Here is a 19,076-nt window from a genome sequence, read left to right on the forward strand (position 1 = left end):
GCTTCTTGACAGCCACTGAAACCATTTCTGATGAGGCATCAGCGAACAGAAGATGGATTGACTAAAAGGCTGTCTTTTCAGTTTTCTCAAATTTTTTTATGACACACTCTGCCACCAGTAATGGTGTTAATATGACAATACAACGTTTGGCCATGCCACTGTTTGATTATATTCCAGTCATCAAAGTGAACTACATGGCATTACAGCTTTACTGTTTCAATAAATTCTCTAAGCACTGCTTTGACGCACTGAATCAAAAGATTTGTTGGACCACCACAGAAAAACCTTAACGAGGGAGAAAGGCGAAAATACGAGCTTACGGAGGTCACGTGAAGGCAGCATTTTCTTGTGTTTGCGTTGGTTACGACACACTCTTGTCATCCAAATGTAAGAGGACGCTGCTTCCTGGTGTGTACTCAATAATGGACTGACTGATGAGCCAGGTCGAGGTGAACTTGTCCTCACTTTGATCTGCTTCTCTGAGTCCACCGCTCTGCGCACACTGGGTAAGTTAAACGTGTTAAGGTGACATTAGAAGAAATACATAGGGAGAAAAATCGAGGAAAAAATGCGATGCTGATAAATATTGGTCAGTACCACTGGATCCAAACCATTTACATGAAGAGAAACGTGTTTTGTGCTTTTAGATGAAGATATTTGAAAGCACAATCTAACACATTTGTGTGTTGATGCTTTTTAAGTTCATACAAATTGAGGTGGATTTGCTCGGGTGAGGAAGGCTGCAGGAATTGTTTCCTCCTTCCTCCTCGACCAACACGTTTTTCTCCCTCTGTTTCCTGATTACTTACTGTAAGTAGATGTGGTTAATTAAGGGTGTCGGTAATTACACGTTTACCGGCATAAACTGGTGTAAACGTTTTGTATTTTAAACCTGTCTAGTCCAGGAAACGCTTCTTTTTACATACTAATAGCGTCCACATTTTTATAACCTTAACGCGAAAATACAGCTACTTAAATATTGTACCGTCTTCAGGTGCTTCTTTGAGTATTTAAGTGTTTTAGTATACTTCTCTAGGACACTGTAGTGATACTTACTGTAATTACCTTTGGGGTAAAAGCGACCTTCTCAGTTTTATTTCGTTTTTTAAGTTGTTGAAACCAAAATATGCAACTTAAACGATTTGATATTTGATTTAAATTGGCTCTGCTTTTTATGCTGGATGCCCTCCCCGACCCAGCCCTGGATGCTCCTGCTTATCTGAATGAATGATTATTTCTGTTTTTAACAAGTTTTCCGCAGTTGGAGTAAAATGTCAGAACACTGAGTAACTGAATAAACATTATTTTACTAAATTTAACTAAATAAAAATAGATTTAAAAATACACATGGTACAGGTACTGTACCTACACATTTAAGTGATAAGACAAATAGAGACCTATTTCAGTTACAGTAATTCAGTTTATTTAAAAGGAAAAAGTACTTAAATGATGATTTTGTATGATTTGTACAAAGCAAGAAACTCAAGGAAATGTAAAGAAACTACTTCAGTTTGATTGGGATAGCCTACAATAGTAACTCTTTAAGGGTGAATTTCTTTTAAGGATGGCTCTGCTTGTTTGTGTTATTTGAGAAAAGTCACGAGGGGCATTTTAACACACTATATTAAAAGTGCTGCTCTTTGTACAGCAGGAAAAGAAACACTATCAGGTGGAAAAATGTCAGCCGTAAACAAATCCAAGGAAGATGAAGGCAACTTCTCCACAAAGGTCATCAAGATTGTGTTTATCATCCTGCTGCTGGACCTGCTGGGATTCACTCTGATTCTACCTCTGCTGCCTTCTATTTTGGATCACTATGCAGAAAGCAGGGTTGGTCTTTCATTTATTTATTTATTTATTTATTTATTTATTTATTTATTTATTTATAGCAGTATAATCATGTAAAGGCACTTTTAAAATCACAGCAGATATTAAAGCGCTTTGAGTGCTCAGATGAGTAGAAAAGCGCTATATAAGAACCAGTCCAGTCCATTAAGCTGATAAGCCTGCTATACACGACAAGGAAAGAGGTTAAAAGCATTAAAACTTTGAAGGTGATTCCAGCAGCCTTATTTCCTGCCAGTGATGATCAAAGGGTAACAGTGTTTACTGAAGACATTTTTTTTGCAGTGTGAAAATTGTTAGATAGGATTTTTTTTGAATGGAATTCCCTCAACGGACCATTTCTACATTGTGAACACATCCTCGAACAAAGATGGTTTTGTTTGAAGAATCTCCTCCATAAAAACTGTAACAAACTCATGAGTGATTTGATTCGATTAGTCCGTGGGTGAATCCGCCTGCTGAGTCATGGTGAAGCAACCACTTTGCTGGTATTTATACTATAGCTCTGTGATGCTTTGTGTGTGGGCAGGATGGTGTGTATCAGTCTCTTCAAACTGTTGTGGACTGGTTCCGGGAGGCTGTTGGGATTCCTTTGGAAAAGAAATACAACAGTGTCCTGTTTGGAGGTATATTGGATTAATTTTAAACATCAGATTTATTCAACGTTAAGGTCAACATTTTCAGTGTTGCAGGCTCATTGGTTTAATAATGCTCCTCCCCCCCCCCCCCCCCAGGTCTGATTGGCTCACTGTTTTCTCTGCTACAGTTCCTGGCATCACCTGTAACCGGGGCTCTGTCAGACTCATATGGCCGGCGACCCCTGCTTATGCTCACCACAGTGAGGAAAACATCACTTTTTTAGGACTTTTTAAAGTTTTGTTTATCACTGTTCGTTCTGTAAGAAAACACAAAGCCCTTTCTCCAGAGCTGACTCATTCACATCTAATTGGGTGCCTTGTGTTTCAGTTAGGGCTGATGTCCTCCTATGCAGTCTGGGCTGTTTCCCGGAGCTTCAGCATGTTCCTTTTGTTTCGGGTAATTGGGGGCATTTGTAAGGGCAACGTCAGCCTCTGCACTGCCATCATAGCTGACCTGCCGTGCCCGAAAGCACGGAACCGAGGAATGGTAGGCAGAAATATTTGTGGTCATTACAGGAAATGTTTTGTTGAAGTGAAATTAATTAAAATTACTTTGTGTTATATTTATACATACTTTTTTTTGTTATCAGTACACTTAGCTTAGCACATGTATTGAGAATAGATAAATAAAGTGTCTTTCTGTTTCCCTCTGTTGTAATCAGGCCATGATCGGCGTTGCCTTCTCCTTGGGCTTCACTGTGGGGCCTCTGATGGGCGCCTACTTTGCTATCACCTCCAAAGCAACAGGAAATGTCTTCTACCTCACTCCAGCTCTGCTCGCCCTGGCTTTCAGCACTGCCGATCTGCTCTTTATTTGGCTGATGCTGCCAGAAACATTAACAAAGGACGTCAAGGTTAGTTAGAAACACTCCTGCTAATGCAAACAGAACTAAATGCAGTTTTAAACAGTAGACATACATTTTCCAGCCATCAGTTGTGCTGTATGGATTCCCAAAACACCCTGTGGTAGAACAAGTATGAACCTTTTTCACTTAAAGTTGACCTATTATGCTACAATTGTGTAGATTTCCATGACTCACAGTTCAAAACAGTGCTCATTTATCTTACACTGGGCTTTGTCTCAAACAAGAAGTCTTTAGCTCAGTTCTCCTTCCCTATTACCCAACAGGAGATGGGTTAGACCGCTTTAGTAATTGCCAGAGCTGTTTGTCTGAAATGACCATGTAAGGACATCCACTGTATTTGACAACATACTGATCTAACAGTAGAAAAAACAATGTAACCATATATTTGTATTGGGTTTACAATATGTTTCTCTAAAAATGATTGCTATGATTGAAAAATACATTTAGTTTAGTAAAAAAGTACTTTTTTCCCATGAAGAGGAAGTATCACACACCTTAAATACAAAGTACTTCAATAAGGGCCAATATCAGTACCAGTATCAGTGACTATCTGTTTTCCAATGTTTTCAATTTTTCATGCTGAGCTAAGGTAACAGGCTGCTGGGGGCTGGACCACCCTTTGCCCTCCTTTTGAACTACTTTAATTCTTCAAGACATAAATTCAACAAGGTGCTGGAAAAACTCAGTGATTTTGGTCCATACTGACAGGAGAGCACCAAACCGTTTCAGGTGGAGATTTTGTCAGCTGCACATACATGGTGGGAATTTCACTACCACCATTTCACAAAGGTGCTCTGTTAGATTGAGATCAGCTGACTTTGGAGTCCATTTGAGTGCAGTGAACTACTTTAATCAGTCATCAGAGCATGTGCACACTGTAGTAAGATTGGGATGGTCAGCAACAATACTCACTGTGTACAAAAAATTATCCCCCACACATTACACCACCACTACCAGCCTGAATCATGATATACTGCAGGATGAATCCATTCCTTCATGTTGTTTAAACCAAATTCTGACTGCCTTAGCCCACCTGCGTCAAGATTCCACATGTTGTGCATTCTTCTACGTACCTTTGTTGTAAGTGGTCATTTCAGCTACTGTTGTGCTCCTAAAAGCTCGTAGAAGTCTGGCCATTCTTCTCTGGCTTTTGGATTTCCATCCAGAGAACTGCCACTCACTGAGTAATTTGTCTTTTTTGAGCCATAGTCTGAAAACCCTAAAGATGGTTGTGTGTGAAAATCAAAGTAGATCATCCATTTCTGAAATAGTCAGACCACCGCCAACAAACACCCATCCATCCATTTTCTTCCGCTTATCCTTATCAGGGTTGTGGGGTGGCTGGAGCATATTTCAGCTACCATAGGGAGAGAAGGAGGCGGGGTACACCCTGGACAGGTTGCCAATCTGACCAAGGCTTACTCATAGAGACAGACAACCACATTCACCCACCTTTGGGCAGTTCAGAACCCCACTAACTGCACGTCCTTGGACTGTGGGAGGAACCCAGAGAGAACCCACTCAAACACAGGGAGAACATTGCTAAACACAGGATATACTGATGTCCAATGTTTAGAGTATTTCCACCCTCTTTATTCCTTCTTCAACAGAAATTATATGAAAGTTTTTCAAAAAAAAACCTTATGAGGTGTACTTTAAGCAATTTTTGTCATTCCACTTAACGCATGTCTGGACAGGTCTATGGCTGCTGATCCACTGTGTACACCACCTTATTAGTAAGGCGATGATTTATGTGCATGTCTGCCAGATTGAGCAACATACCTGAAACCACCAGGCGAGGAATGTTTCAAAGAGACAGTGATCACTGTTTGGATTGAACATGTCTGATTTTTCTCAGTTTTCACCTACCCACTGCAGAAAAAATACATAAATAAAATAAAATTACAAGTTCACATAATTCTTATTGTTTCTGAAGAAACAGCATTGTTTTTTCAAATCATTATTCACTGAGAGAGAGATGCAGATCATTTTTCTTGTTCCATTTTAGGCTTTGTCTTCAGGCTGTGGGGACTGCAGGGACCTGCTGCATCCATTATCCTTGTTCTATTTTGCAGCTGTTAGTAAGAAAAAAGATCAACTTTCAAGAAACGGTGAGTAGTGTATACGCTGCATTCATCTGTGATTGTCCCGTTTATAAAGAGTGAATAAACCTTAACACAGTGCTGCACTATTGGGCTGTGTTTCACAGGAATGCAAAGCCTTCGAGTGCTGGGGCTGGTTTATTTCTGCTACCTCTTCCTGTTCTCTGGTCTGGAGTTCACCTTAAGTTTTCTTACTCACCAGCGTTTCCAGTTTACAAGGTATGAACTCAAAGATAAGGCTGTGTACTCTGAGTTTCCCTTTTAAGTCTGACAAACAGCAACCTTATGTTTTTCTCTCTAACAGCATGGAGCAGGGAAAGATGTTCTTCTTTATTGGTGTCATCATGGCTTTAATCCAGGGTGGTTATGCTCGCAGAATAAAACCGGGGCAGCACATCAGGGCTGTTCGTATGGTAAAGTCACCAACTGCTTGCATGGCAAATACTGATCTAATGCCGTTGTTGGTGTTAATGGAACAGGATAAATCACTGCACAAATGTCTACCTTACTGAACCATTTTTCTTGTTTTTAGGCAATCATAGCATTGATCCCAGCCTTTGTAATCATCGGGTTATCGTGGAATGTAACAATGCTGTACATTGGGTTGTCACTGTATTCCTTTGGTGAGTCAAAATTACTGTATTCGAAATATGCAGTAACTCAGTTTCATCTGTCTTGTCTTGACAGCACCCAAGAATGTGTAAATAAATCTAAAAACTATGTGATAAACTACTGCCAAAATACATAACAGGACAGTACACTGTTAAAATAGAAGAACACTGCCAAGAACACTTTCAAGGATGCAGTAATTAAACTATTGCTTAAGAAGACTTTGCCTGATCCAGCTGTCTTAAGTAATCATAGACCAATCCTCATCCCTTCTCTTATTTCAAAAATTCTTAAATGAACAACTATAACATAGTCAAGAAGTCATTAGCAGAGGAGTGGTTTATCTGAAGAGTTTCAGTCAAATTTCAGAATGAATTATACTCATGTGGAGTTCCACAGGGTTCTGTACTGGGACCAGTTCTATTTACATTTTACATTCTTCCCTAAGAAAATCCTACATACATTTTCATTGATATACAGATTATATGCTGCTATATTTACAGCAAATTATGTAGCTAAACCACAGATATATCTTACAGAACAAAGGCCTGGATGTCTGGAATTTTTTTTTCATTCATTTTCAAAATTGAGATAAAAACTAATGTTATTATATTTGGCCCCCAAAATTTTAGAAACATGGTGTCTAACCTGATACTTAATCTGATGCAAAGTCCATAAATCTAGGCGTTGTTTTGATCAGAATATGCGTGCATATTGAAGTAGGGATCCTTTTTTTTTAGTCTGCTCCCTAACAGGAGTGGATAATATCACTTTAGTTTAAATACTTCGTGTTATTCTTATCAGAATCAGAATCAGAATCAGAATACTTTATTGATCCCTGGGGGAAATTATTTTTTGTTACTTTTTGTTATCAAGTCGTCCTCTAACTTTTCTAAGAAGCAAAATATCAGATTGTTACTGTTTTGTATGATATTGTGCTATATAGCATTTTACTTAAATGTCCCTAAATTATAAAATTGTTCCAACGTATTATGTATCCTATTCTTACAGCGGCTGCCATAGTTGTCCCCTGCTTGTCGACTCTAGTTTCTGACCATGGTGAGCCTTTTATCAAATCAAAGTATCAAAAATATTTTGATCCTGCTATAATGTTGGTACTGTTGCTGATTACCCACTGTTGCTGATTCCTCTAGGCTCAGCCAGTCAGAAGGGCACTGTGATGGGGATTCTGCGTAGTTTGGGTGCCCTGGCCAGAGCGTTGGGCCCAGTTGTGTCCTCCTCAGGTGAGGAAACTGAAACTAAAGGATCTTTCCATATGCTGCTTTTCTCTTGAGATGGTGCTATTTGAATTATTTGTTATATATTCATATTTGTTTTGTTTTAACTGATTTGTTTGCAGTGTATTGGATTGCTGGAGCACAGACCTGCTTTCTTATCACATCGGCCTCCTTCGTCTTGCCCTTAGCTCTCCTGGGCATAGCCAGGAGACTAAAAGAGGAATGAGCAACTTAAAGACTTTTTAAAAAACCTTGTTTCATTACCTACATCAATGCAATGATGTTTACATCTTCTGGGAAAGCAAGCACTAAATTCACAGTAATAGGATGTTTACTTTTCCATGCTGTTGGCCAAAGATCAAAAAATGAAACAAAATGATATGAGAAGATGGTACAAATACCAAAAACGAATGAATGAACATAATGTTGTTTGTGTGTTCTTATAGACCGGTGTGTATTGTAGACTGGGTGGGTTAGAAGGAATTCCATGTGATATTAGTGCTCCTGGTACACAGATATTTTTGTAATGTTGTATTTTATTAATCACTAAGATTTTCTATTTTGCAAAGGATACTTTAGCATTAACACACATAAAACTTTTTGATGTTCTATTCTTTACTACAGAGAATGAAACATCAGTCCATGGCAATGAACAGTTATCTTACTTTGAACCTTTTGTATAATTTTTCTAATTCATTCTATGTGAACTACACATTAAATACTGTACTCAAGTACAGCTTTGATCAACATCTTTATGCTTTAGTATTTGGGTCTACTTAATGCTTTTGCTGCATACATTTTACTTCACAATATGTATCTGAAATACATTTTTAAAGGTAAGATATGTTTTTGATATTTTTTTTAGTATATAAAAATAAAGATTACAATCTTTATTCTTGGTAAATGCAAAAAAGGGAAATTCTTCATGAGTTTTGTTTTTTAATCTGAGTTTAACTTGATTTATTCTGAGCATAGTATACACAGTTCGATGCTTTCATATCAAGAAAACTAAAATAACTGTAAAGTCCAGTTAAAACAAAGGAAAGTGTAAGCACCATCCATGAAAGTCCTTACACTCAATGTACGATATGAAAGAAACTTAAATTTGATATATTATGTGTGACTTTTTAGTCAACGACTTTGTGATTCAATTGGTTTAACAGTTCAGGTTCTTAACCAGTTCTCATCATGGGGCAAAATAACATGTAAGCACAAGACCCAAACTGGTGTGGTTAGTTTTATGGCTGATTTACAAAAGTTGCGCTCATTTCTAAGGTGCAATTATTTCATAGGCACAGTCAGTTCAGGTCAGTATGAAGTGCAAAAAGCAAGGTATACTTTTTTCAGTGTTAAATTTTGACACAGTCAGCAGTTGTGTGCTGAAAACATGATTCAATTCAGTTTGTACCACTGATTTAAATATTCTCCTCTCTACATTTTGCACCTTGAAAATGAAATGGCTGTACTAAAAAAGAAGAAAAAAAGTTTTTTACTCTAAAACACACATTTGTGCCACTGCAAAACATCTGGCCCCTAAAGTGTAACAGAAATTAAATCAGGGGTCTGTTACTAGTCTATTACTCTTTAACCTTTACATGCTCCTCCTTGGCACTATCATAAAGAATCGCAATATATCCTATCATACTTACACAGATAGTACACAGCTGTACTTATCACTTTCTGATGATCTAACCTCTGTTCACAAACTGATGCACTGATGACATTAACAGTTGGCTGTCTAGAGACGTTTTAAACATGGAAATCCTTGTCCCTGGTCCAAAAAGTCAGAGAGAGAAAATTTTTTCATATTTATCATCCCATACAGTCTCACTCTGTTTCTGTCTGGAACTTCTGCAGCATTTTGGACAGTGATCTCAGTTTTAATAATCACATCAATAAGGTCACCAGAACTGCTTTCTACCACAGATATAGTTAGAAAATCCTAATCACAAACTAACTGAGAAATTGGTCCAAGTGTTCAGCAAGTTGGACTACTGCTCTGTTTGCAGGATTATCCAAATTACTAGTAGGACAACTTCAGCTTGTCTAGAGTGCAGCGGCGAGTCCTGACATGAAAATTGGACCATATTATCCCAGTGCTAAAGTCACTTCACTGGATCCCAGCTGAATACAGAATTACATTTAAAATCCTTCTATTAGCTCATAAAGCTCTCAGTGGTTTGTATAGTACACATCTGACTTCCTCCAGTAAACTTCTAAATAGCTCAGTGTCTATTACTCAGTCGTTCTTCTCAGATTTTCAGTTGCAGATCTTTTAACTGTCTCCAGAGATAAAGCTAAGTGTGCTGAGGGTGCTTACACGTATGGTCGTGTTCTCTGGATTAAGCTGTCTACAGACCTAAATTTAATCTAATCTGTGTTCAAAAACTTTTTGTTCTCACAGGCTTACAGTTAATAACTGTGTGCATGGATGTGCACTTTACTTCATTTTGTTTTCATCATAAACTTGCATAGGTGTTTTTATCTTCTGTGTAAAGCATATTGAGTTAAAGCAGGCCTATGATGAAATGTGCTATATAATTAAACCAGACATTGACTTTTGGTACTCAGAGTAAAGCTTTTTAGTTTTGTTAATTTAACAAAGTAGAAAATTTAAAGACGCAATTCTCTTTCATGAAATACTAAATAAATACACAACAATTTATTTTGGAGTTTCAAAGAAGTCCAAGCAAACTACAACAAAATATAACTAATAATGTGTTATCGTTCCAAGCAGATGTGCAAACCACTACACTACGGAGCCAGCGTCAGTAATAATGTGTATGTAGTGCAATTTTAAGCAACTTAAATTAAGTAGGGCCAAGCAACAACGTTAATCTGGGGTCCTCCTGGTATGTTTAGATAATGTTAAGTGTTTTATATTTACACATATATGCACAGAGTATAGAGTTATAGATATGTTTATGCGTCTTTCTAGCCTTCGGGGTCTCAATAAAAGATGGATTCATAGAGTTTATTATACTTTTTTAATTAACAGGAATACTCGTTAAACGGTTTACATTGTTTTATCAGAGGGTGTCGCTGTGGATCTCCTGACTGCACATGTAAACACCAGCTGTTTCACGCAGCTAGCTGCTCCGGCTTCATGCTGTCAAACAGGTTGCTTAGCCTGGTTAGCCATGCACACACTTTTGGGGTAGATTATTGTCTGTACACTCGTAAGATGGAGCTTGGCGACTTGTATGAGCTTATATGAAGATACGAAGATGTGACTTCAACTAGAGTGATGGACAAGGTATTTTATGAAAATGAATGCCACATTTGTTCTTTTCTTTTGCTAGCTAGTTAGCTAGAAAGCTAACGAATGTTAGTTTTTGCAGCTGAGCGTGAGCTAACTCTTAGCAAACTTTAACTGTTAGTTACACGAGTGAGATACTGCTAAGACAATGTGTGGTTTGAACACAATAATGAGCTAATAGTTCAGTTATACTGTAAGACATTTTCAACCCGGCGGTTACTATTGTGCAACATAAGCTGGATGTTCTGTAATCAAGTGGAGATGGATGCGTTTCGTTTTTAGTGCATTGTGAGTCCAAAACATCGATATAGCGGTTAGTCTTAAGCTAAATTTCTTTATGCAGATTCTACTCGAATTTGGAATTAATGGCGTGATTATCAAAGGTCAAACACCAACACGCTGTTTGGTGGCAGAAGAAAAAACTGTCATGTGCTTTGCTTTCCAGGACTTTGACCATAGACACCAGAGGGGGTCGAGGAAACCGCCTGCAGAGCCCCACACATCAGCATCAGCGCAACCTCTGATTCTACCAAACCCTTATACCTCCGATCAGTTTTCAAGAGGGTAGGAAGTTATCATTTTCAGGGGTATTTAATCATTTGGCTTTTCATCGGGTGCTCATGTTGTTACAATTTGTTAAGAAGCCAGTCAGGTCTGAGCCCAAAACCAGCAGGCAGAGGAGGAGATGCACCGAGGAGTCATGGCTACAGCAGCAGCCGCCCTGTTAGAGAGGCCAGTGATAACTTCCTACAGAGCAATAGGACCAAACAGGATCCCCAAGCTAAGGTTGGCTTTATTTTTATTTACAGAAACCTACATGTAAACAAACTTTATTCATGAAGTAAATTGTTATTTTCTAATCTTCACAGATGCCTCAAAACAAAAAGGACTCTCAAGGAAAATTCATGGGCAAAACCTCAGTGGACATGCAGAAAAAAGGTAAGTGGCGTACATGGTATTAACTTTTTTTGGGAATAATTTCTTGGTTCAGATGCTAGTTTTTGTATTGAATGTACAAACAAAATATTTTTAACATTGGAAATCATTTTGTGGTCAAGTGATTCCCAAATATCCCATGGGATTTGGTATCAAGCTTGCACGTATTACTGCCATATACAGGAGGGCAAAGCGACACGAATGATCGGCTAACTTGTGAGTTGCCCACACATTAAAGGCTTGGCTATTGCTTTAGTGCCTTGGGCATGTTTGTGCACCAACCTTGTTGCTTTCTCATGTTACTCAAACTCCAAGTAACAACCTATGCTGATGACCCAGCAGATATTATTGTGAAAGCTGCCTGTCTTACAGCTTCACGTGGATTTGGAATGTCTGTGGCCTTTAGCCCAAGTGCATAAACCTCTGGCAGCAGTTTGGCAATGTTAATATGGTGCCAAGAAAGCTAAAGGGGCACAGAGAGATTCTGAAAGAAACTTGGCCTACTTTAAAGGAGCTCTACAGCTGAAGCTGCAAGACCATTTAATGGTTTTTGTGTAACGGTATCTTGCAAGATCTAGATGCTGCAGATAAACTGTAACTGTCTGAAATGCAATTAAAGAATGAACTGACAACATTCAGTTGAGATGATGTAGAGCAAAGGTGTCAATACAGTGAGAATTGCAGTAATTCTTGATGAGATTCTTTAGCATATTATTGTCTTATAGATTTTGTTTGTTTGTTCAGTTTTGATGAACAGAATTGTAGTATGTTGGGCACAAAATGTTTAAAACCCGCTGCTTTATGTAAATATTTCTCCTTTAATATTTCATAATTCATTCCCAGGTTTTAAAGGTACAAGATCTGCCCCAACCTCTGCAGGGAAGCCAAAACCAGCACAGACAAATTCTGTCCCATTTGAAGTGAAGATGGCTGATTTTCCGGAATTGGGTGGTGTTTCAGTGGCCAAAGCAGCTCCTACTGTTCGGAAAGAGTGCTGGGATCCTCCATTCACAAGCTCCCAAACTCCAAAATTGGCATCTTCTTGGATGGTCAGCTCATGGGAATATCAAATGTTAAGCTATGTGACAGCTCTTGCACATTACAGAAAGCTATACTCATGATGTTGGTGCTGCTGTAATTTTTTGTTGCATAGTCTGGCAGCAGAGGATCTCCAACCCTACCTGGTCCCCAGGTGTGTGCCACTAATGCCAAGCCAGAAAGCCAAGTTATCCAAGCAGGTAGGCTCAGATTTACTCTAGTCTGTCTTTCAGCAATTTTAAGGCAGTTTTAAAAATATTTCACACGTTGATTATCTTTATTTGGTGTGTGTGCACAGTCCAACCGGTGGTGACGTCCTGGGCTAACATTGCCTCTCAGCCTCCGAAGAAACTTGATCCCAATGACAAGACAATCAGCTGTAACAGTATGCAGGTATGATGCATGTTTTAGATTCTCAACAGTTATACCAGATTCCTAGGCAATTGGCAAATCTTAACAATCCGTAAGTGATAGCATTCGGAAGGGCATCATGTTTTGCCAAATCGACACGGGATGCTCCTACGTCCCTTGTGACAAGAGAGCAGCCGAAATTAACTTCTTTAAATAAATTTTGAGTAAATATAAAAAAAAAGATTTAATTGGACACTTAAAAGTTAATTTGTGAGTATTATAGGTGTGAACACTTTTTTTTTTTTTTCTTCATTATTCTACAAGAAAGGCGAAACAGCCTTCTCACTACCCCTGCTCTGCGTTACACTTTATATACTTACAAGATGGAAAGAAATCTGTAAGGCTGTTACTAAATATTACTAGATATATCTGAGTATTTGTGAGTTGTGTATGTATTCGTTTTGTTGTATTGGGACAATCGTGGCTCAAGAGTTGGGAGTTCGCCTTGTAATCGGTTGCCAGTTCGAGCCCCGGCTTGGACAGTCTCGGTCGTTGTGTCCTTGGCGAGACACTTCACCCGTTGCCTACTGGTGGTGGTCAGAGGGCCCGGTGGCGCCAGTGTCTGGCAGCCTCGCCTCTGTCAGTGCGCCCCAGGGTGGCTGTGGCTACAATGTAGCTTGCCATCACCAGTGTGTGAATGTGTGCGTGAAGGGGTGGATGACTGGATATGTAAAGCGCTTTGGGGTCCTTAGGGACTAGTAAAGCGCTATACAAATACAGGCCATTTACCATTTGTTGTCATGTTTTGTTTTGTTTTTAAATAGCTCACTCTTGGCTCTTGATGTCTCTCGCACAGCAGTAACCATCACACTTAATTTCACTTATGCACCATCCATTTAGTAGCTTTTGGTGTTTTTTGTAATTAACCTTTTTATTAGGTTTTCTTAAATGTAGGTAGATTTTTCACGCTAATTAAAAATATGTGGACAGTATTACTCTGCAACAGAGCTCCCACTGCTCTCCCGTTACACTCTGTATCCACACAGAGGCTGAGCACCATCACAGAAAAAGCAAGAAGCAACAAATGTTCTCTCGAAGCTTGCATTTTATTCATAAATGTAAATGAAATTACAGCATGCCAACTTGCAATAGTTATAAAATCTGACACAGCACACCTGCTGAAGTCCAAGGTAATTACAGTTTTTTAATACCATATCAGCTTGTACACTTGACATGCGTCACAGTCAAAGTAGAGATTATTATGCCTCGTTTCACTTTCCACATTTAGCAGCTCCATTTGCAGGTTTGCAATTTGTACCTCTTTTGCAATTAGCACAGAGGGACTCGTGTTCTAGCTCTGAATAAGGCACACCTCCCTCCATTATGTTCAGGAAGCAGCAGCACCCTGACATAGTTTGTGCACTGTGTGAGACACATATCGCTTATAACCGTCTAAGTCATTCTAGCACAGGCAGATATAGTTGCATATAGTATGCATATGATTATGTTGTCTAACCGCCCTCCAAAAGTCTTTTTCAACTTTGTTTGAACTTTCATTGTGGATTATCAGAAATCTATTGATCTAACAACAACAAACAATGCCATTCACAACAGCCATGGAAATCTCTAACATTATCTTTAGAGTGCAGTACTTAAAATTGTGTTCAAACTATGGCAACACTGGAGAGTTTCTGTGAAGAGCTGTTCTTTATTTACAAAGACATTGTAAACCAAACCAAAATAAGCAAGGCAACAGAGTAATGAGGCCAAAGAGACATTATTTGTGAACATCAAGCAAACATGTAATTATAGACACACAGACTATATATCGTGGTGTTTACATCCTTGATATAACAGAATTTATCAAATGGGTTGCTCAACATAACAAAAAGCTAAATTTTCACAGTAAGCCTTTATATTTTCATGGGGTGTTTGAGCTTTGTCATTTTTATATCTTATCAGATTGAGAGCATGGCTGCACAGGAGGAAGAGATAGCTCCAGGGAGGAAAAAGCGAAAGAAAAAAAAGAAGCCGAAAAGTAGCAGTGAGGGTGCAGGAGGTGACTCGTCAGAGCCAGTGATTTCTCAAGAGCCTCCAAAATTTGAGGTGAAGAAAATCTGAGTTGTGAATTTTTGTTCAACTCGTTCTGTTCCTAGGAGAAGGATTACTTCTGTTGTATGGTTTTCTTTGAAGGATGAAGAGGAGTTCCCAGACTTGACTCTTGCTTTGTCGAAGACTGAAAGGTTAATAACCAGCAGCAATACAAAACTATGCAATGAGGTACTCATCATTTCATCATATATATATTTAATATTAGTCTAAAATTACATTTTATAGTGTTTTTTTATGATAGTGATTTTTACATTCTTTTTAAGGAAAACCAAAGAGAAGGAAGTCAGCATCAATCTGCTGACCAGAACCAGGGAAAATCACCTGCAGCAAAGACACAACCCACTGAAACGGGAAAAAAAGGACAGGTTTGTGTCTTGTGTACATTAAAGTTAACCTTTAGAATTGGAAACAGGTTTGATTTTAATGTGCAGTTCTGTTCTTGTTTACCTGATTTCTAGAAAAGCGAGAAAGCCTCTGGGAAAAAGAGCAAGGTTCCTATGCAACTGGACATCGGAAACATGCTGGCCACCCTGGAAAAGAAGCAGCAGTCTCAGAAAGCCAAGCAGGACGCTAAGCCAGTTATTCTCACAGGTTGGCTTGATAGATATCACTTTATACTTTGTTTTGAAGAATAATGCTAATTTAAGTAGTTTCCTAACCCCGATCTTGGAGTGCATGCTATCATAACCTGATGAAAAATAAGTATTCCTGTATGTGTAGTTGGTGGAGGACTACCTGTTGTTCAGAAGCAAACATCTGCCCAGAAGAAGCCTCTGTGGCAGCAGGATAAAATTGCACACAATCCCCTCGATTCAACTAGTCCTTTGGTAAAGAAAGGCAAGCAAAGAGAGGTGCCCAAAGCAAAGAAACCAACTCCTCTGAAGAAGGCAAAGTTCATTTATTTACTATGCAATAAAGACAAATATAATCAATTTTATGAGAATTCATTTCAGCTGTGTAGCTCTGTTTATAGACTTGAACTCATGTTTTGGTTCCTCAGGTCATTTTGAAGGAGAGAGAGGAGAGGAAGCAGAGGCGTTTACTGGAGGAGAGAGGACTGCTGCCTGAAAGCGAGTATAAACTTGCGAGTAACTGTACAGAAAAAGAGCAGTGTGATGCAAACGCCACAGGTCAGAGCATGCAGTGAAATTATTGCTGCCAGTATGCTTTGTTCTGAGCTGTTGGAAACGAATGATTGCAGCTAATATTTTTAATTTTGTGCTTTTCAAACCATAGATGAGGTTGGCTCTCCTGCAGAGGGATTTGATGAATTAAATGACACATGTCAGATCGTGGGAGAAGCTGAAGAGACGGACAAAAATGAGACCATACAGCAACAAATCCCCTCACCTCAGTCATACCCAGCACCTAAAATCCACAGCAGAAAATTCAGAGAGTAAGACTGCCAAAGCTGCACGCTTCACTGCATGACCAGTCACAAGTTGATGTTGGTTGCTTGCACCCTGAGTATATCGCGTTTCCATTTTCATTTGCATTTCAGTTATTGCAGCCAGATGCTGAGCAAAGATGTGGATGAGTGCGTGATGTTGCTGCTAAAGGAGCTGGTTCGGTTCCAGGACCGCCTGTACCAGAAGGACCCCATGAAGGCCCGCATGAAGAGGCGGCTCGTGATGGGCCTTAGGGAGGTCCACAAGCACCTCAAACTCAGGAAGATCAAGTGTGTCATTATCTCACCTAACTGTGAACGCATCCAGTCCAAAGGTACTATAAGACCTGATAGTTGGCTTTCAGTTTGGAAACTAGGAATTCTGAACGTTTTCTTTAAATTTGGGCCAGTCCAACTTTCATGTTCTTTGTGTTGTTACTTTAAAATTCAAGTCTAGGCTATGATCAGCAGGAGTTATATGTATGCATCCCAATTCTTTATGGTCACTTAATATTTTTAAACATGTCCATTACAGTTTCAGAACTTCATTATCTCCTTTTTTTCTAGTTTTATGCTATTGCTTTTAAAAAGCACACTATTCCCTGTTGGCATTTCAGAAATGTTTTTTGGTCTTAAAAATCACAAATTAGAGAGAAGACAAAATGGAGAGAATACAATTTGTTGTTTTCTGATTTATCAAGCAACATGGAAAAGCGAGAATTGTCATATAGTCTTTCATAAATGTGATCCTGGGAGAGCTGTGACGTACAAGGAATGCTTACAATTGCATGAAAAGGGCAAAAATATCACCTTTCACAGGCGGCCTGGATGAGGCTCTCCACACAATCATCGATACATGTCGTGAGCAGGGTGTGCCGTTCATATTTGCACTCTCTAGAAAAGCTTTGGGACGCTGTGTCAACAAGGCCGTGCCTGTCACCCTGGTCGGCATCTTCAACTATGATGGTGCACAGGTCAGGGTTATTGTTATGCAAATGTACGCACAATTATTGTTTTAAGATGACATTAATAGGTAATTTCAAATGAGCTGAAAACTTTCGTACCTACAGGATTATTATCACAAGATGATCGAGCTGTCTTCTGAGGCCAGGACAGCCTATGAAGGGATGGTGTCAAGCCTGGAGCAGAGAGACCAGGAAGAGGCAGAGCTTGAAACAAACACTGAGGAACCTGTGCCTGACCCGGATGTAACGGAGCCAGAGGAACCACAATACAGTAAGTAACTGTAACATTGGATAGCGATGATATTGCTCTGTCTAGTAAAAAACAAAGTGTCTCTAACAGTAATCGTGAAACAGTAAAAAATAATTACATATTGTCTCCCTTTCTCAGTAAAAATCTGGAAGAAAATGTTGGAGGAGGAGTATAACCACACATTAATGGACTTTGAGGTGGAGCTGCGGTCCATGCACTTGGACAATGAATGTACTGAAAACACTGATGATGAAGAGAGCTAACAGTTGTGAAGCCTTTTGTGCCTGAAAAATGGATCCCCTTATTTCTCATCGTACTGGCAGAAAAAGAGCCTTCCAAGGCTACAGTGCTGCAGGTGTTTCTCAAACTGCGGCTCGCAGCTTTCCAGGACTTTGTCAGTATCATGTTAGTGCTTATTCCAGTTATTTATGATTTCTTCTTAGTAGGGCTGAACTTGAAGAGATCCCACAATCTGAATGATCAGCAGCTTCATGACAGTGTGTGGAGGTTGTTAAGGGGATGTATGATGATTTAACACTGCATTTTTTTCTTTATAATAAACTTCAGTTCAAACGATTTTGACATTTTAGTGTCATTTTACATAAAGAAATGACATTTTGACATAGTGACATTCCTTGACTCCAGTAAAATTTGAAGGTTTTGAATAAAGAGTTGTGTATCATCCTTTGTAAACATGTGGAGTAAGTTCAAGATTGCATATTAAAGGAATTAATGGTTTAAATTTACCTTCTTTTATTTTGCCATGACACTGAAGTTACACATTAATTTAAGAACAATGATAAACCAATGTTTATGTTCTTCAATGTTCTCATTCATGTTATATAACATATGCTGCATACCAGTCTCTATAGCATACTGTCTGTACACAAGAAATCAACATAAAGCAGTGTATATTAGAATATATATACACAATAAACATAATACCTGTGATTTGTTTAGAGTGCATATGACACAGTCAATGATTTTTTTTTTTTTTAAAATACAGACTTTTGTGACTTTCACACTGCTTAGAATTGGTATTTAGCATATGTAGCACAACCCTCAGTAGGGTTTAAATAAATTTGATTTTATTACTGAAGAATCCACTTGGATGAAAGATGAAACAACCTGCTTAGACTTTCACTCATGTTAATAAGTTTGTTTTTTACATTTTCAAAATTTTACCCACAAATACAAATCTTTTCTACACATTTGGTTCAGTTTTTGGCAGGTTCACGCAGGGTAATAAACTTAAACCATGCAATATTTCACAGGGGCAAAAAAACTAAAATCCATTAAACTGCGCTTTATTTTTTAAAAGTAGAAACCAAGCTTGGATTTTAATATCTGAATGACTGACTGATATTACATGGTTTTGCATTTAAGTCATTACATTTACATTTTGATTCAAGCCAGGGAGAAATAGATATAAAATAGATTTCATAACAGACATTTTGCAAGGTAACAGTGTCATGTGACA

The 19,076-nt window shown here is 38.6% G+C and overlaps 2 protein-coding genes across 5 annotated transcripts; both read left to right on the plus strand.

Annotated features, from left to right (window-relative positions):
- The first annotated feature begins 325 nt into the window (after positions 1–325).
- Positions 326–8,049, plus strand: LOC113032966 (major facilitator superfamily domain-containing protein 10). Of its 3 annotated transcripts, none has more exons than XM_026186156.1 (13): positions 326–506; positions 1,649–1,830; positions 2,375–2,471; positions 2,580–2,683; positions 2,812–2,970; positions 3,146–3,337; positions 5,358–5,460; positions 5,559–5,670; positions 5,756–5,864; positions 5,984–6,074; positions 7,072–7,119; positions 7,215–7,304; positions 7,421–8,049. In XM_026186156.1, the coding sequence occupies exons 2-13, from the start codon at positions 1,678–1,680 to the stop codon at positions 7,522–7,524; spliced, it is 1,362 nt and encodes a 453-aa protein (XP_026041941.1). In that variant the 5' UTR covers positions 326–506; positions 1,649–1,677; the 3' UTR covers positions 7,525–8,049. The 3 variants fall into 3 exon arrangements, with proteins under 3 accessions (XP_026041941.1, XP_026041942.1, XP_026041943.1); XM_026186157.1 differs by having other exon boundaries at positions 1,652–1,830; XM_026186158.1 differs by lacking the exon at positions 326–506 and having other exon boundaries at positions 1,749–1,830; positions 2,612–2,683.
- Positions 8,050–10,343: 2,294 nt separating this feature from the next.
- On the plus strand, positions 10,344–18,338 carry LOC113033843 (selenocysteine insertion sequence-binding protein 2). 2 transcript variants are annotated; one of them, XM_026187977.1, is made up of 18 exons: positions 10,344–10,554; positions 11,003–11,121; positions 11,202–11,343; positions 11,427–11,496; positions 12,337–12,542; positions 12,647–12,731; positions 12,830–12,924; positions 14,845–14,988; positions 15,076–15,162; positions 15,258–15,359; positions 15,453–15,585; positions 15,715–15,881; positions 15,995–16,124; positions 16,231–16,390; positions 16,496–16,716; positions 17,201–17,355; positions 17,452–17,617; positions 17,735–18,338. In XM_026187977.1, the coding sequence occupies exons 1-18, from the start codon at positions 10,546–10,548 to the stop codon at positions 17,857–17,859; spliced, it is 2,316 nt and encodes a 771-aa protein (XP_026043762.1). In that variant the 5' UTR covers positions 10,344–10,545; the 3' UTR covers positions 17,860–18,338. The 2 variants fall into 2 exon arrangements, with proteins under 2 accessions (XP_026043762.1, XP_026043761.1); XM_026187976.1 differs by having other exon boundaries at positions 10,345–10,554; positions 11,199–11,343.
- The last annotated feature ends 738 nt before the right edge of the window (positions 18,339–19,076 follow it).

The sequence above is a fragment of the Astatotilapia calliptera genome, chromosome 12 (genome assembly GCF_900246225.1).
Source record: "Astatotilapia calliptera chromosome 12, fAstCal1.2, whole genome shotgun sequence".
In the NCBI taxonomy this organism is placed as follows: Eukaryota; Metazoa; Chordata; class Actinopteri; order Cichliformes; family Cichlidae; genus Astatotilapia; species Astatotilapia calliptera.

What these genes read in the sequence shown, in the direction of transcription:
- LOC113032966 (XM_026186156.1), top strand. Translation starts at nt 1,678, where the DNA reads ATGTCAGCCGTAAACAAATCCAAGGAAGATGAAGGCAACTTCTCCACA. An exon ending in CAACAGTGTCCTGTTTGGAG is followed by an intron (nt 2,472 to 2,579) that starts GTATATTGGATT and finishes CCCCCCCCCCAG; the next exon opens with GTCTGATTGGCTCACTGTTT. An exon ending in CATTAACAAAGGACGTCAAG is followed by an intron (nt 3,338 to 5,357) that starts GTTAGTTAGAAA and finishes GTTCCATTTTAG; the next exon opens with GCTTTGTCTTCAGGCTGTGG.
- LOC113033843 (XM_026187976.1), top strand. An exon ending in AATTGGCATCTTCTTGGATG is followed by an intron (nt 12,543 to 12,646) that starts GTCAGCTCATGG and finishes TTTGTTGCATAG; the next exon opens with TCTGGCAGCAGAGGATCTCC. An exon ending in TAAGCCAGTTATTCTCACAG is followed by an intron (nt 15,586 to 15,714) that starts GTTGGCTTGATA and finishes CTGTATGTGTAG; the next exon opens with TTGGTGGAGGACTACCTGTT.